We start from the raw sequence: 16,600 nt of genomic DNA on the forward strand, positions 1-16,600 counted from the left end.
ATATATATATATATATATATATATATATATAAAAGCATATAATTTATATATATATAAAGCATCTGTATATAAACACTTAGACATCTCTGTTCCTTGTTTCTTGTTCTTATTCTTCCTTATCTCTTTATATTAACTATAAATTTTTGAGCCTTGAGTCTTTCAATTAATTTGCTTTGACTGCCTCCCTCAATCAACTATGATGAGATGCTAAACATTATCCCCAGTAAAAATGTTGATAACAGTTCCTTGAAATGCAAGTATATACTGCTTTAATATCCCAAACTGGCATATGCACTGTTCAGGAAGGTGCTGTGACTTAAGGGTTATTTTCTGCCTTTTCCAAACACTTTAGTACTTTAGGCTGGGCATTGTCAAAACAATTTGTTCTTACTAACCATGCTGATCAGATTCAAGGTACTAATGTACTTGTTACACACCAGTGGGATTTTTCTTTCCATGTGAAACATTTTCAAGAGTAGATTTAAATATATATAATTCTATATAAAAATAATATATATAGTGTATGATAAATACATATATTATGAATGTGGACTTCAGGAGTCCCCAGCATGTTTATATTTAAGCAGTCATGAAAGCCCATGGAACAGAAGCAGTTATTTCTTTTGTAAGAGGGCAAATGAGCAATATTTTCAGCCTTGCTTGAGGTCAGTTATTTCCAGAATAAAGAGCTAGCCTTCCAAATAGAAGACTTACCTTTGAGTTATTGTCTCCTTTGCATGTTCTCACATGCCAACTATTCCCCTGCTGGCAAGTATAGCCCCTAGATGTACAACATCAAATGTTGCCTTCATACCTAGCCCAGTCTGTCAAACTGGCGTTGCAAATCTATTCCCCGACCATCTAATGAATGGTTTGTTTTTCTGCAGAATTTGTGGAGCAGTCAGTGCTTGCAGCTCACATGCTGCAGTCAGGATATGAATCTCAGCTCTTAAACTGATCTGGACTTTCTCTCAGGAAATAAATGATGCCCTGGAGCAAAATAAATGAACTCTCACCACTGGAGCTTCATATGGGGTGATCAGATAATTGATTGTTAGTCCAATAGAAAATAGCTGATGATGAGTTTGTAGACTCCACATCATTTTTGTACTGTGACTGATATTAAAAAAAAAAAAAGTTAAAAATGGGGAAGAAAAACTTGTAATTTACTATGATGCTGATCTGTTTGGTTTTTGTGTGTGTTTTGTTCTTGCTCTCCTAGGTGGGGTTGAGTGCTGCAATATGGAAAGCAAAAAGGATTTTGAAGAATTCCAAGGACCCGGTAAGATATTGCTGGCATTGTGGTGCTTTACACTGTATTTGCTTACTGGGAGTGAGTCCTCACTCATTTTGCCCAGTCGTGAGCCATCTTGATCATCATAGAGTTGGATGGCTGAATCACTCCTACCAAGCTCCTCAAGTGAGACTAGAAAGAAGAACAGAGAAATAACAGAAACAAAATGTAAAATAGAGGGAGAACAGATCAAACCTCATGGAAAATGCAGACTTGTTGAGTAGGGATAACTGTTGATATCTAACCAAGATATTCATGGAGCAGCTGACATCATCTGTGGGCTCCATAGTGCAGATCCACACTGGAATACCTGCTTGTAAAAAAAACAAACAAACAAAAACCTATAGATATTTTGTTTAGATTTTTTACAGGGCAGGAATTTCCCCACTCATCCTTTCCCTGTGCCCTTCCTCCTAGAGATGTTCTTCCTTCAAACTCCTTGAGTTGTTTAACATTGCCTCAGCTCCTCCTCATCTCATGCATCCTTCATGTCCCTAGCCATCCCTGCCTTGCCCTTGTAGACATGTGTAGGAGGAAGCCTCATGAATGAAGATGCTGTCTCAGAGCACAGAGAGTGCCCTTTGGGGTTGTCTGAAATTCAAGCAATAGCCTAAATGCAAATTCTGCTTGTTTTTTTTTTCCTTTATGTCCCTCTTCATTTGAAAGCTGGGGTTGGAAATCTTCCACCCCCACCAGTTTCCAGATTTACAGTGGATCTCTACTCAGTTGCAGAGAAGGAAAGGGTAGCTTTTATTCTGCTGGGTTCACTTATGAGCTCAGCCATGGAGTTTGCTTCCAGTTGTCTTCAGGCATTTAATTCAGAGCAAATGTTTTTGCTGTTTGTGAAGAAATTATTGATATCGCTTCTTCCTGAACCCTCACTGTGATGCTACTCACAAAAGCGAAAATGGAGGTGCCTAATTAGCCTTTGGGTAATTGCCAAATTGTGAAGCCAGGGAAATAAACAATGCACTGGAGAGACGGGTCTCAGCTCCTACAGAACAGCAACCAGCAGGATCTTATTCATTTTCCTCCCTATTCAGTGCTGTCCTCCTGATTGCCTGAGATTTCCTCTCAAATTACATGCAATATCTAATTCCCTTCCCAGGGTGCAAGCCCACAGGTCTAATGCTTGCAGAAAGACTCTCTGAGTGAAGGAGGTCCTCTCTGTTAGACTGAGCTCCGGAGCAGGTGTGGGATGGAGAGGGATTGATGAGCAACTGCTGCCTGTCAGGATGCAGAGCTCTTTACCTCCCTTGCATGGGCTTTACTAGCTGAAATGAGGAGTCTGATCCTTTTTTTTTTCCCTCCTGTTTGCACACCAAGCTGTGTTCCTTGTGTGGCAAGTCATGACTGGCCTCTGCAGAACATAGCATGTTCTTTTGACGTCTCCAAAGTAGGTTGGCATGGTTGGCAACAGTCCTTGGTGCTATGGGGTCTCTTTCCAATGTATCAGTGCTCTACCATGAACTCAAATCTGCTACACAATGCTCCTGTACCTCCTCATCCTCCATCACTATGCCCTTGGCTTCTTTCAGCCCCTAATTGCCTGTTCATCAATGGAAAGGGCAATTAGGATGTACCCTGGCTAAGAGCAGCAAGACTCTGTTATATCTGGCTTTCTCCAGTCAATGGATTTCTAAACCTACATAACCATACAGCATGAGGCCACATCAAAATAAAACAAGTATCACCTCAGTGGTTGCACTTCTGCAGTTACACCTAGTGTGTTTCTTGCAATGATACTTTAAGAAAAATGTGTTAAAGGCAGAAAATTAATAATAGCAACACTTCTAGGGGCATAACAGGACCTCTTAAAAGTTTTGACCTATGTTGGAGGGAGACAGCAAATTATCTTTTTTTTCCTCATAGCCACCATTTTGGGAGCCTTTGCTTTGTGGCGTGTTTGGAGAAAGAACTCCCCAGCCTTCTGGAGAGGTTCTTGCATGTTAACTGTCCCATCTTGGCTCAGCTGCTGTGCATGACAGTGCATAAAACAGAGGTGATTAAAGCTGGTGCTAAGGAGATTGGAAGGTCTGCCTGGCTGCCAGGGGATTGTATTTACTGAGCATTTCTTAGGGTTGCTGTAGGTTTGGGAAAAAGAGAAAGTATCTTCCAGATGTGGAAATGTGGTGAAAAATACTAAACCCAAAATATCTAATAAGCTTCTCCATTCATTAAATGTAGTAAGCCATCTGTGAGCAACTCATTTAAACCAAGCACCAACAAACATCAGGGGCTTTTTCTTTGTTTTCATAAAACCAATTAAAATAATTACTGGAATGTCATTATGGAATGTTAACAGGCCATGAATTAAATATTATTGTTATTGGTTGTTATGAGTATTTCTAGCACTAACTTTTCTTATGAATGGTGAGGCATCTTTGAGTAACAGCAGAGAAAAAATTACTTCAGCAGAAGAGAGTTGTGCCTTTAGTATTTAGTGAGAGTAAGCTGTGTGTGTGCAATCTTGTAGCTACTACACGTTGCCTATAACTCTCATCCCTACAGCAGGAGATGTGGGAAGCCACAGAAGGGAGACAAAAGAGAGCTGCAAGGCAGAGCAGGGCACGAACCAGTCTCCTGCCCATCAACTGCTGCAATCATGGCATGGCTCTGCTGGGGAGATGCCTGCAATTCCAACCAGAGCTGAGCAGTGTGCTGGGGCTGCAGGGCTGCCTTCTTTCAAAGCTCACAGAGCTCCAGTCAGCAGCAGTTTTCACAACTAGCTGAGAAAAATGCAGGAAAGGTTTTATTCTACTTGCAGCAAATGATAAACTTTAAATGAAGCCTGAAAGCAGAATAAAAGAAGGCCTGCTTTATTAACTTATTTCTTGGAAATTTTGTCTTTCTGGCACAGTTTGGGCTCCGGGTGCCTTAACTTCAAAGGCTTTGCATGCTGTGATTTAGGCTGAAGTAAGAAACCAACAGCTTAGATGAAGACAGCACAAATCTTAGCACAATGGAAAGTTTTCAGAGCCTCCAGTGCTTTTGCAGGCAGCGTTGAGATTAGTCCTACATGGAAAAGGTGGGGAAAGTGTTGTGGGTTTTTTTCAATCCTTTCCAGGAAGCTGTACAGAGGTTTGCAAAGCCTTTGGTCCCTAGTGCAATGCCAGCTTTGCCATATGAGTCTGACAGAACTAGGGAGAGTTAGCTGTTTTGGGGGGGCTTTTTTTGCAGATTTCTTGTTTCTCGGCTCCCCTATTTTTTTTTCCTTTTGTTTCTTTGATTTCTCTGTGGTGTCCATCAGAGTGCATTGTCACTACTCCACTTCCAGTGCTGCAAAGCTTCTACAAGCACAGCATTTTTTTTTCATCTTCTGCTTGTGGTGCAATCATTACCTACTGTCTTTACACTGAGGGCTTCCTCATCTCTTCACTACCCCCTTCCCTCCATGTTGAAATCCTAGCTGTGACTTTCTGCTGAGGGTGACCTCTACTCTTACTGCTGTGTAGCTTATCTCCATTTTTCCTTGTTAACTGCCCAAGCAAATGCCTTCCTTCACAAGAGCTGTGGGGCAGTGCCCAACACATTGATGAAACCCTGCCTCGCTGCCCTTCAGCAACCTCTAGGAGTTACAGAATCACAGAATGGCCGGGGTTGGAAGGGACCTCAAGGATCATGAATCTCCAGCCCCCTGCCACACGCAGGGCCACCAACCTCCACATTTAATACCTGCCCAGGGCCCCATCCAACCTGGCCTTGAACACCTCCAGGGATGGGGCATGCGCAGTCTCTCTGGGCAGCTGTTCCAGCACCTCACCACTCCAATAATAAAGAACTTCCTCCTGACATCCAACCTAAATCTTCCCTCCCTCAACTTAAAACCATTTCCCCTTGTCCTGGGAGTTCTCCATCAGTCAAAGCTTTGCATGCTGTGGTTGCTGCCCCTTGTGGTGATTAAAAGCTTTTTCTTGTCCTCTCCCAAGCTGTACACAGTATTTACCTTCTGTTTTATGTTAGGTAGGGGCTATAATCTCATTAGTGCGAGGGCTATCTTACTTTTCTTCTGTGTATGTAAAATGTGTAACATAAGGGAGTTGGTCCAAGGACAGAGGTGCTATGGCAACATAAATAATTACCCTCCTTTGCATGAAGTAATGAGTACATCCATCTGCTCAGCTGTTTCAGATTTATATGTTGAATATGGCCTTGGTGAATACAATTAATTAGCCTGTGCATCAACTAGCCCTCCATATTTATTGGCCACCTGAATACTCCTGGTGTTTAAAGGCTGCCTGAACTTGCTGTGAAACCACGCTCACAGTGTATTTGTGGGTTTGAGCTGCAATGCACCACAGTGTTTTCTAACCTGAGCATTAAGAAGGGCTCTTTTACTTTCTGAATCTTCCTGGTTACCTGGGACCTCCACTGGGTTGGCCTGTAGTCTGCTAATGCTGGAAGAGTTCATCCTGCAGCAGCTGTGCTAGCCAGATCAAAACTAGTTATGAGATCCTAGGTTTAAAAAAAAAAAAAACTCATTAAAAATCAAAGGCATTCTATGCACGTGCTGGCTCCCCCCTATTTCTGCTCTCTTTGGCTCTTGACTTTTAGCTTATCCAAAGCTCCCCACCAAGTGTGCAGAAGTCAGCTTTTTAGCCTGCAGTGTGCATTGCTTTCCCTAGTTCTGTGCTAAGTGCAAGATACTGTCGTGTTTATTCAAGGTGAGAATAGGTGATTTTACAAAGAGTGAAAGAAATAACTTTGCATGACAGGAGGCAGTTTGATGAGAGCTTCTTCCTTCCTTTCAATTTTGCAGCTCTCTGAAAGTAAATGTACTTGGTTTAGAAAATGTTCAGTTGTAATCCCTAAGTTGACTGCTGCGTCAGGTCTAAATCCTCAAATCCTCTGGCATGTGGCATCTTTAGTGGAGTTGTTGGTGTTTTCAGATGCTGTTGGGCAGAAAATACATGATTTAGGTCTGGTCTTGACTGACACGGTGTCTCTATGAACTAATGTATTCATCTTTCTTTATTTTCTTGCCCTCCAGAAAAGCACCGTGGGGTTCCCAAATCTATGTGCATTTCCTCCTCTGGATGACCTGTGTGAGAGGATTAAATAGTATGTATAAAGTTTTCAGCTCTTCACCAGAAACAGTGTGGTACATCTGTTTCTTTCAAAGGAGAAAAATAATCCTCACCTTTAACAAATCTCCCTGTACTTCACTGCTGTTTCTTTCCTTCCTAAAACCACTGCCCAGGCAGTGCGTGTGGAAGCTGCATAGAGTTTTCAGGTGGGTGAGATTTGCTTGGAGGGATGCCCGTGCTTTTGCAATACTTAAAATATTTGCATGCATTCAGCAGGTCCAAGAGGACAAACATGCTCTGTCACAGAACAGAGCTCTCTGCTACACAGTGGTATGACACCATAGGAGGTGCTGGCTTTTTCCTGAGATTTCTGGAGTCCCAGAGATATCTCCATTGTGTTGCTCGGTGCCAAAACCCATATTCTGCCAGACTTAAGGCAAACTAAGGGTATGTGAAGAATAGGAATTAAGCTTGCAAGTGTAGGAAACTCACCAGGTATTTAAGAAAGCTGGGTGGACAGGAAGAACAGCTTAATCTCATTGCTAACTTTGAGTCAGAGCTTTGAAGAAAGACTGAGAATATTAGGTCATTCTTCAAAAGCTGATTTTTACCCAATAAAATAAGCACGTGTTTGTGTATCTACAGCTTGGTTTGGAAACTGCAAGTCTCTAGGCTAAATGCACATGAGAATGAGTATATGCCATTTGTTTTTAAGAGAGGAAGAAGGTTTCCACCAGCTAAGACTCCATTCTGCAGCTCTTCTGCAGGTAGAATATTTCTGCCACTATTTCCTATCTGGCAGATTTATGAGATGTACCAGACTGAGTGTGGTGTTCACTTCCAAAGTGATATTTACTTCTACCACCGATGTGGTGCCCCAGTTTGTGCAAGAGGCTGAGGGTTTGCTATTGCAAACTCAGTCCCACAGTCAGCAGATATTGAAGGAGATCAGAATTTGCTCCTTTGGGCAGAGTCACTTTGAAATACAAGCAGAGAACTAAAATTGAGCACAGATCTGCAAACAACATGCCAGCTGTTTTCTGTTCTGAACGCTACATTTTTTCTGAATAGGTTTCCTTCCTTATGTTAACGCTGCATTTGTTGTTTTTGTTTTTCACAGTGTCCTCAGCAATAAACTGCCTTTTGAAGATTTTGATGGAGATAAATTTAGTACTTTCCCAGTAAGCAAAACCTTTCCTTTGGTACAATAATCCCTTAATACTGAGAACGTCAGTGGGTTTCATCACACTTTCTGCAGTGCCTTATTAATTCATGTGAAGATGGTATAGAAGGGAAGTGAAAAAAAGTTTATTTGTCATAAAAGACTTGTTTGCTTCTGGATGAAATCACAGTCATTCATTTATGCCAGCTGGGCAGATGCACACATGAAGCTCGTGCTCCCAGCAGAAACAAATTGCTCTGCTGCTAAGTGGTCTGTTTACTGAATTTAGAAGAGGTAAAGTACCAACATGTTTAAACAAATAAATAAATAAATCCCAGGTTATTTCTTTACCAAAGTGTGCAAGGTGTCATTTATTAAAGCTCAGTAAAAGCGCCCTGAAATACAACCCATTTACTGGGCTTTATTCCTGCACTTCAAGTTAGATTCTCATTTTAGATATTTTAAATTAAAAGCACCAGAGTAACGACGAGTATTCTATTTGTGTGTTCCTCCTGGCTTGTAGACACTGAGGGGCTATCACTGGCGTGGCAGAGACTGTGATGACAAAAACACCACCGTGTACCCTGGCAGACGGTAAAGCTTTTAATTATTTCAGATAATTTAGTTGCTTGTAACAATTGTGGCTTTGTAAAGGACAAGCTCCATATTTGTTTTTAGGCAATCTGTGAGAGGGCACAGCGTTTCTCATTGCCTTTGAGTGAGGTGCCCTTGTGTGCAGGAAGGAAATTCTAATTATTTTACATTCTTAATGGAAAATAGCACAAAGCTTTCTGATTTCCTCCCCTTCTTTCCCTTATTTTCTGTAACGTTGTATAACCCTTTCTAATTCTGTTTTAGTCCTGATAACTGGGATGCGAAAAGCGACTCTAACTGCAATGGCATATGGGTAAGTAAATGAAGTTACATCTTAAAATTCCCTCCTGATTGCTTTTTCTCTCTTTTTTTTTTTTTTTCTCTCCTTTTGAAATAGTCCATAAATGTTGGGGTTTTATTATTCTGGTTTACTAGCTGATTTGGATTATTCCGTTTCTTTACTTCCTCAGATATTCAAATAAAATTGCATTTATTAAAAAATAAGGGAACACAGAGGAAGCAGTTATGAGAGTTTGTTTATCAATGCTTATGATTATTTAAATTATAGCTATTATAATTAATTGAAATGTACGTAAACTTATTAGAATAATTTATTGGAAGGTGTCATTATTACCATGCAGTGCTTCCGACAGGCAAACATTCAAGACCTAAATTCTAAGCTTCCACTTTGTGTCACCATTTTTCGAGCACTGGATAGAGACGTTCATCTGCCCTTTCCCTCCTTCAACAGGGCGTGGATCCAAAAGATGGAATTCCCTACGAGGAAAAATTCTGCAAAGGTGAGGCTTTAAAGCCAGTACAAGGAACGATGTCTGTTTTGTGTTCATTTCATATTTTAGTGCTTTTCTGATCATTGTCAACGTGGAGGAATGACAGCGGTCTTCCCTATCTTCATGGGCAAGGCAAAATGGCGCACGTTCTTCTTACTTTTTTGCAATTGTGTAGATGTTGCTCTGCAAGCCTTGCTCTCCATGCTCTGCCTTCTTACACTATTAGGAGGGCTTTACGTGTTGGGAGCATTTCATGCCATTAACCAAGTGTGTTAATTAGGTGCGGATTCCCAGGGGGTGGTGCTGCTGGGAGACTCAGCTGGCGCGCATTTCCACATCCCACCCGAGTGGATGACTGTCACACAGATGTCCGCGGTGAGAAACTGCACCTGGCCTGCCAAAATCACTGCTTGCTTTCCCCCTGCTTTTGAAATGTCTTCTGGATTGTTTTCCCTCATCTGTGGCATACATGTAATAGTACAAAGGGACTCCAGTGCACAGATTCTGTAGCTTGTTGCACAAATACATCTGCAGACATATAGGGATCACTAGAGGTTTGCAGTGGATTTGTCCTAAAGGGAACAGTTTCTGTAATGAGTGTAGAGCATCACTAGCACATTGATAACTGTCTTTAGGCAGTGTTTCCCATTTTTAACAGCAATATAATTCACCCAGCTCTGAATTACACTGAGATTCAGCTCTTGCAGGTCACTAATTTGAATGAGACAACAGGAGAAAAGATCATCTAAGCAAGCAGTAATTAGAAGGGGGGGGAAATTCGCAGGCATGCTCCTGTCCTTCATTGCTGTGTGCTTCCTCAAGCTGATGCAGCTCCCTGGCCTGTGTCATGTCCTCTGCACAGGGTGAGCACATCTCCTCCATCCCTGCAGAACTCCCACTACTCCTCCACTGACCTCTGTGCAATATGAAAAATTTCTGGAGAACCATGTTTGTCCCAAAACTTCTGCAGTTATTGTGCTTTTGTAGGTCCATAGGTCTGAGAGTTCATGCATTTTTTCCTCTTCTGCTTCCAGAGCTGAGCTGATTTAAATGTTGCCAATTAGCTGTTGTTTTTCTTTGTTAAACATTTATGAGCGGTTATTAGATGAATGACACTGATGACAAAGCTGATGATGAGCATAATAAATTAGCACTAATGGTAATTGAGATTATCTTGTCAAATAAAGATGGTAATAACACTGATGGTGATGATGATTCTGGCAGTAACACTGGTGGCAAAGCTATGCAGGCAAGAAGAGTTTTAGACTACGTCAGCATTTTATTGTTACTGACATGAGGGTTTAGAAAGTATTTCTCTGCTAGCTGGATGGCATGCTGAGGCAGAAATATCAAGGCCCAGTGCCGGAGCGCAGATGATGGTTCAAGTTGTCTGTTGTTATTGTCTGGTGTCTGTGGAGCAACTTGCATGGTCCTCTCTATGTAAAGTAGAGAATCAGACTTTGTGTTCTCAGAGCTGAACTCCAGCTCGGTGATGTGCTGGAAAGAGCAAGGGCTGGTTGGAAAGGGAGAAATGGTTCTTCTCCCATAGAGTCGCTCATTGCCTCAAGTTGTATCAGGGGAGATTTAGACTGAAGATCAGGAAAAATTTATTCGTGGAAGGGAGTGGTCAGGCACTGGAATGGGCTGTGCAGGGAGGTGGTGAAATCCCCATCCCTGGAGGTGTTTATGAGACATGTGGACGTGGTGCTTAGGGACGTGGCTTAGTGGTGGAATTGGTAGTGTTTTGAGATGGTTGGACCTGGTGATCTTATGGGTCTTTTCCAACATAAACGATTCCATTATTCTAAGTCAGAGCATGAGCCCTGCATTGGGGGAATAAGGACGAAGACATATTCACTCTGGCCTTTCACAGTCATTCCATTCACCCACGGTGTAGGAAGTAAAAGGAATTAAGGGATTGCTGGAACTGGAGAAGCTAAATACAACTGTATTCAAGCATTTCTACTGGACAAACATACAACAGATATATTGATGCAGAGATACAGACTTCAGTGCTGCGAACTAACAAGTGTTTAAACACTAGCAGTGCTAAAATGTCGTTTAATTAGCAGCTAACCCTAACTAAGGAAAGCGTCACCTGTGAACAAAATTACGAGTAAAAAACATTTGGAGCTAATTCAGAAGTTGATGCTGCTTATCCCTCTTTGTTGCTGCCTATTCCTCTTTCTTGCACTTCTGCATCTTACTCTGTGTGTAGAAAGCCAATAGCAGTAATTCGTCTTGCTTCGGGGTCGAGAAGGTGCAATATGTTTCTTGAGAAATAGCGTTACATCCTGTTGGTAAATGTCCTTCCTGTGTAGGTCTAATTAACAAAGTGAAAAAGAGAACAGTCATTCTGTGTTTTTAAAAGTTCTGGATGTTTCTGCAAAGAGAGAGAAGAATAAAAACGTGTAGTTGCATGCTTCTTGAGAACTTTGCAGGGAGATATCTGACCAAGAAATATCCCTCCCTTCCTCTCGTCTTCCTTTCCTCATCCCTTGCTCGCTCTCTCTCCCTTTTTCATATGCAAAAATGAAAAGGTTGAAGTAGTAGGCCATGTTTTTCCATTCCTGTAAAAACCAAAAGATAACAGTGTGCTCTGGGTCTGGTCACAGTATGCCTTTCGTGGCCAGCAGGCACTCATCCTTTCTTTGTGCTCTCTTCCTTATGGAGAATTTCTGAACACACCTAAGGCTGGTTCTGTGACTAGAGAAGGTGCAGAGGGTCTAAATCCTAATCTTACAGAACCAACCATAATTTGGGACCGCAGCAAGAAGAGCCTGGGCTTTGCAAGGAGGGGACAGTGCATTAAGTTCGTCTACCTGCTGCCAATCTTAAGGCATTTCACTCAGATTCTGACAAAATTTCTTTGATAGGACACGTTGGAAAATTAGTTGATCAACTGGTTTCTTTTGTAGTCAATAGCAGAGGGAGTTCAAAGCTTTAATTTTCATTTCAATGGTAATTCAGCCCTCTACATAGAATTCCAAGTAGGGCTTTTCCCCCCCCCAAGTATTTTACTATTTTCCAAGGAAAGCGTTATGTGCCTCTTAACTCAAATTCATGAAATTCAGTTTTTTATTACCTTACCAATTTTCTGTATTTTACATATTTATTTTATATGCTTTATATATTTAATGTATTTCATATTTATCCTTACATGTGTTCCCATACACATATGTAAGGGTAAAGTAAAATTTACACTTTAACAACTCTGTGGGCCCTCTTTTTAATCAGCATCACATCAGCAGCAGCTGTTAATTCCTGCTATAGAGCTAATTATGTGGGGAAATAATTTTAGAGGAGAGGTGCTGAGAATTCAGTTAAGAGGCTCTGCAGAACTGGTGCTTTGTCTGATTATGCTGCCATGCAAAGGAGCAGCAAAGTTGAGTGAGGAAAGAATGAGAATATTTAAGAGAAATTTCTACACTGAAGTGGGCTCAGATTGCCATTTGGATCATTGGATGACAAGCAGAGGATGACCAGAATATGAGTACTTGATTTGGGCTGAACAGTTTGGAATTCAGATCCTTGCTCTATCTTCTCAAAGACTGCTGCTGGAAAGCTGCTGTATGAGAAGATGTATTGGGCTTTGTATTTCTCCTTCTAGCTGAGAAGTTATCGTCATGTTTAATGGATGTTCCTCCCACTAAATTCATTGTGGAAGGTGTCCATTGAAAGCTTCTGCTCAGATAAGCACATTATTTCTAATCCCTAAACACCCCAAGTAGAAGAATTACAGGAAGGGAATTATTCAACTGTATCAAGGAGATGATTATTTTGGCTTCCTTCTTGTCAACCAGTCTTAGGTCTGCCAGACCTTTCTCCTTTCTTCAGCAAGAACTGAGCTGAATGTTCATTCCTTTGACGTTAAAATTCTGACATTAAAAATTAAGTATAATGCAGTAGGCATGCTTTTTATGAGGTTTAACAAAGCAGAAGAAATACTGTTGGTTTTGTCTGAGGTGGATGTTTTTTTGTGGAATTTTAATGTTCAAAACACTGGTGTGTCTAGCCATGGATATTGCACTCCTGCTGCTCTGTCCATCTGCTTGTAATTGACTTCCAAATAGCTACTAAATGCAGCATTTTTCTGTTACATGTCTGGGATAGGAGCTTACTTTTAAATCTCATTTCAGAAAACATTTTATCTGGAGATAAAAGCGCTATATTTATAAAGGAGCTGGAGTTATCCTCTCTAGGAAGATGAATTTAAAAGCTCTTGAATCTCTACTTCATGCTAAATAAAGACGAAAATAAATCCCTCATCTATCTATCTGTAATTCAGTAAACATCTATTTGCCCACAAACGCAATATCTTTGCATATCTCGTTTAAATAACAAGTTACTGCTGTGTATTTCCAATGAAAATATAAAAAGCAACATTTCTTTACATTTGAGTTCAGGAACATTTACTCCTCTCACTCCTTCTTTTTTTCAGCCCCAATAGAAATAACAGCAATTTGATCTGTGAAAATCTTATTCAAAACATGTTCTAGCTTCTCTGTAAATCTGGTGAGTTGTAGCCAAGTTTCTCCCAGCTAGCATTATAATTACTCAGATGCTGTATTTTGGAGAAATAAGGTGATATTTTTTCTAATTTCACATTTATAGCCCTTGCAACATTGCATGTTATTCATGATTTATGAAAAGATGGGATGTTTCCTCCTCAGGAGCTCTAAGCTTATTTTCACAATAAGAACATTGTCTCAGCTATGTAATGCTGTCAAGAGGAACTTAACACTGCTAAAATGACTACAAAAACAAATACCTGATTTTCTTTCAGAGAAAGGGGTACTTCAGTGCTTTCACAACTTCTGCATCTGCCATTTCTAAACGGCTCTGTTATCATTAAGTTTCCAGTGCCCTTTTGTGGTCTGATTTTGAAAATATCTTGCCTTAGCAGCACTGAGCATTCTTCCATTTAATCTGACTTTGTCCAGCGTGGCTTGGTGTGTCTTTAGCACCAGCCGTGACTTTGCAGTGCAAGAAAAAGGGGAAGGTTGGGGAGGTGTACTTCAAGCTAAGACACATCTAAGAGGTGTAAAGGTTCCTTTGAATTGAGACCCATCTAGGGCGTTTGAGACTAAAATACAGCATTTGAAGCTAGAACTAACTTTCTAATCATTCTTTGCTAAAATCTGGCACATAGGCTGATGCATGGTTTCTCAGCCAGAATAGGCTGAGTGAATGGTATTTAAACAGGGCTGTGCTGAGAGGAGTTTTAAGCTAAAAGTCAGAATAGATCCAACTCTACTGTGGGCCACATTTGCATCTGAGACTAAGCAAAAGGCAGTCTGTTAGGCTGTGCTTTCCAAATTACAACTCTGCAAGTTCAAGGTCTAGCATTTATCTGAAATTAACCGCTCATCTCCACCTTTCAGTCCTGAAATATCTTCAAAAATCTGGCTTAAATACTTTGCTGGAGCGGTGTCAATGCCAAACCTATCTACAGTTTTCAAATGCGGCTATAATTCTGGGCTCAAATGTTCCTTTCCAGAGCAATTTGCAACATAATTAGATTCTGGCTAATTTATATTTAAGCTAAGATTGCAGGGGAAAAACAGTTAAAAAGTTATTATGGGCTTTGTCCAATGAAAACATTGTTCTGGAGTGATAATATGAAAAAATGGTAGACTTGGTCACAGAAAAATACATTTGGGCTCTATATGCAGGTGTATGATGTGTCTGATACAAGACCATATCTATAGCTTGTCCTATGTTAAGTTACTTCTTTCAATATTTCTGTTGTCTTCACGGCCAATCTACAGGGAGATAAATGCAGCAAATGACCAAGTTGAGCTTAGCCCCTTAATTGTCTGCTTGCAAATAAAGCTATCACTTTTTAGGGAGAGAGGTTCAGAAGTTCCCTCCAGTCTTTAAAATATGCACACGTGTGTATAGATGCATATATGCAGCTACAGCCAAGAACACACACACACAGATATATATATATGAGAGAAAAGCCACTGAAAGCTGTTAAGCCAGACCCATTTTCACCTTGGTAACTAATGCAGAGCCACCATAAGTAGGTCAAATAGGCTGTTACTTGCTTTATGCTGGCATCTGCCATGCATTAGGCTGCACTGAGCTCAGCTTCAGGATTTCATTCCCCCTTGCCCCCCTTTCTTGCCTCTCCTCCTCTTTTCCTCCCAGCCTCTTACATATAAAGCCCATAATCATATACTCAAGTAAAGCTCCTATTCACCTAAATGATAATTTTGTGGGAATAAAGACTTTTTGAGACACCGAGAATAGCTTTCAGTTAATTCTGACCCTGTTGGAGAAAGAATTTCTGCCTGCTTGTTGTTGATAGCTGTGATGGCTTAAGGAAACTCTACAATTGATTTAAAAGAAAATGAAGCTAATAAATTACATAGATTAAACCAGCCTGTAAGTTCTCTTATTTTATGTTTTGACCTTCTTTGGTTATTGCCGTTTTCATCAACGTTTTTTTTATGTTTGAGCACATTGAATTTATACATTTGTTTTTGTGAGCCCAGCCTAGTCTGGGACAAGCTGCAAATTTACTCCATATTCTTGTCCTTCTGCAGTAGCATAGTTTCTGGAGGCCGTTTTTCTCTTTCACCACTTTTTGCACTGTCACAAATCAAAAGATAGGCAAACAAGGTACTTCACTTTGACTGTGTGACCACACAGAGGCATTTGCAGAGGCAATCATTTTAAAAATAATTAAACTGAGGACAAAGACCAGCAAAAGTACAAGACATTTGCATTGTAGAGGTCTTTAGGGGCTGGATACTCACAGCTCATGCTGCTGGAGATTGCAAGGGAGCTTGGAGTGAGTTCAGCGTCATCCTTGCATTCCCATCCATTTGCCAGAGAGACTGTGGACAAAGCACTGCCATCTCTTCCATTGTCCAGGTGTACTCACCTTTAGAAGGGCAGCAAACAGCTGTTATCTTGGTTGTGTCCATCTGCAACGTGATACAACTCAGGAAGAGCTTTGGAATCCTCCAGAATCAAAGGGTGTTGGTAGATACAACTCAGACATTTCTGAATGCCCCTGGTTCTGCTTCTCCTTTCTCTGCCTCTTGGTGTGTCCACTGTGCAAGAGTCAGCTTCTTAAATAACTGCCACTATAGCCATCATTGTAATTGCTGTTTTTTTGTCTGTGAAGGTGAAATTAGGTTGATTTAAAAATTTCTTTTTCAGAAATCATTTGCTAATCTCCCAATGGCTTTCACCGATGAGCTTGACTGGCCCCAGTTCTCAGAGATCACTGGGTTCCTAAACTCCACCATTGGGTAAGCTAATGGACAGGGAGGAGAAGCCATAGTGAGCCTCGAAAGCAGCAAAAAAGCAGTGCTTGGAAGAAAAGACAAAAAATGCTGGACAGATGGGTTTCTAAAATCAAGGTCACCCTCTAATCTAGCAACATTTTAAAACCCTTAAGTAAATGTACACTTCTCAGTAATCTAGCCCATTCTTCCTGAAATTCTGTGTGCTTTTAGAGCTGATCAAAATATAGTTTGGGAGGAAAAAAATAAAAGGAAAGTGTTAAAAAATGAAATCTTGCTTTTTTGAAACTTCCAAAGCAGTGAGAAGGAAAAAATAGATAAGAATAACAAAGATCAGCATTTTCCTTTCTTTTTGCACCCTTTTCTCCTGTTCTATATTTCTTTTTGAAACAGTAGAATAAGTGATAACCCATGGTTATTTTGATGGTATTTCTTTTTCTGCAGGTGGGGCAATTTTTTTTCTGTGTGCT

The 16,600-nt window shown here is 40.7% G+C and overlaps 1 protein-coding gene and 1 long non-coding RNA gene across 4 annotated transcripts in view; one reads left to right on the forward strand and one right to left on the reverse strand.

The window, feature by feature from the left end:
* AOAH (acyloxyacyl hydrolase) overlaps positions 1–16,600 on the forward strand; it is a 70,740-nt gene that overhangs the window by 24,264 nt on the left and 29,876 nt on the right. For both annotated transcript variants that reach the window (XM_010713031.3, XM_010713032.3), the window contains exons 7-14: positions 1,223–1,282; positions 6,285–6,355; positions 7,442–7,502; positions 8,007–8,077; positions 8,342–8,390; positions 8,829–8,877; positions 9,149–9,243; positions 16,045–16,136. In XM_010713031.3, the coding sequence (XP_010711333.1) occupies positions 1,223–1,282; positions 6,285–6,355; positions 7,442–7,502; positions 8,007–8,077; positions 8,342–8,390; positions 8,829–8,877; positions 9,149–9,243; positions 16,045–16,136 (548 nt within the window). The remainder of the gene's footprint in view (positions 1–1,222; positions 1,283–6,284; positions 6,356–7,441; positions 7,503–8,006; positions 8,078–8,341; positions 8,391–8,828; positions 8,878–9,148; positions 9,244–16,044; positions 16,137–16,600) is intronic.
* Positions 10,690–16,600, reverse strand: part of LOC104911566 — a 7,925-nt gene continuing 2,014 nt past the window's right edge. The window contains exons 2-3 of one of the 2 annotated variants that reach the window (XR_004160182.1): positions 15,764–16,001; positions 10,690–11,191 (exon numbers count right to left, since the gene is read on the reverse strand). This is a non-coding gene — a long non-coding RNA (uncharacterized LOC104911566). Of the gene's footprint in view, positions 11,252–15,763; positions 16,002–16,600 lie in introns of both variants that reach the window. The other variant, XR_794013.3, reaches the window with a different exon arrangement.

This window comes from Meleagris gallopavo, chromosome 6 (assembly GCF_000146605.3).
Source record: "Meleagris gallopavo isolate NT-WF06-2002-E0010 breed Aviagen turkey brand Nicholas breeding stock chromosome 6, Turkey_5.1, whole genome shotgun sequence".
Classification (NCBI taxonomy): Eukaryota; Metazoa; Chordata; class Aves; order Galliformes; family Phasianidae; genus Meleagris; species Meleagris gallopavo.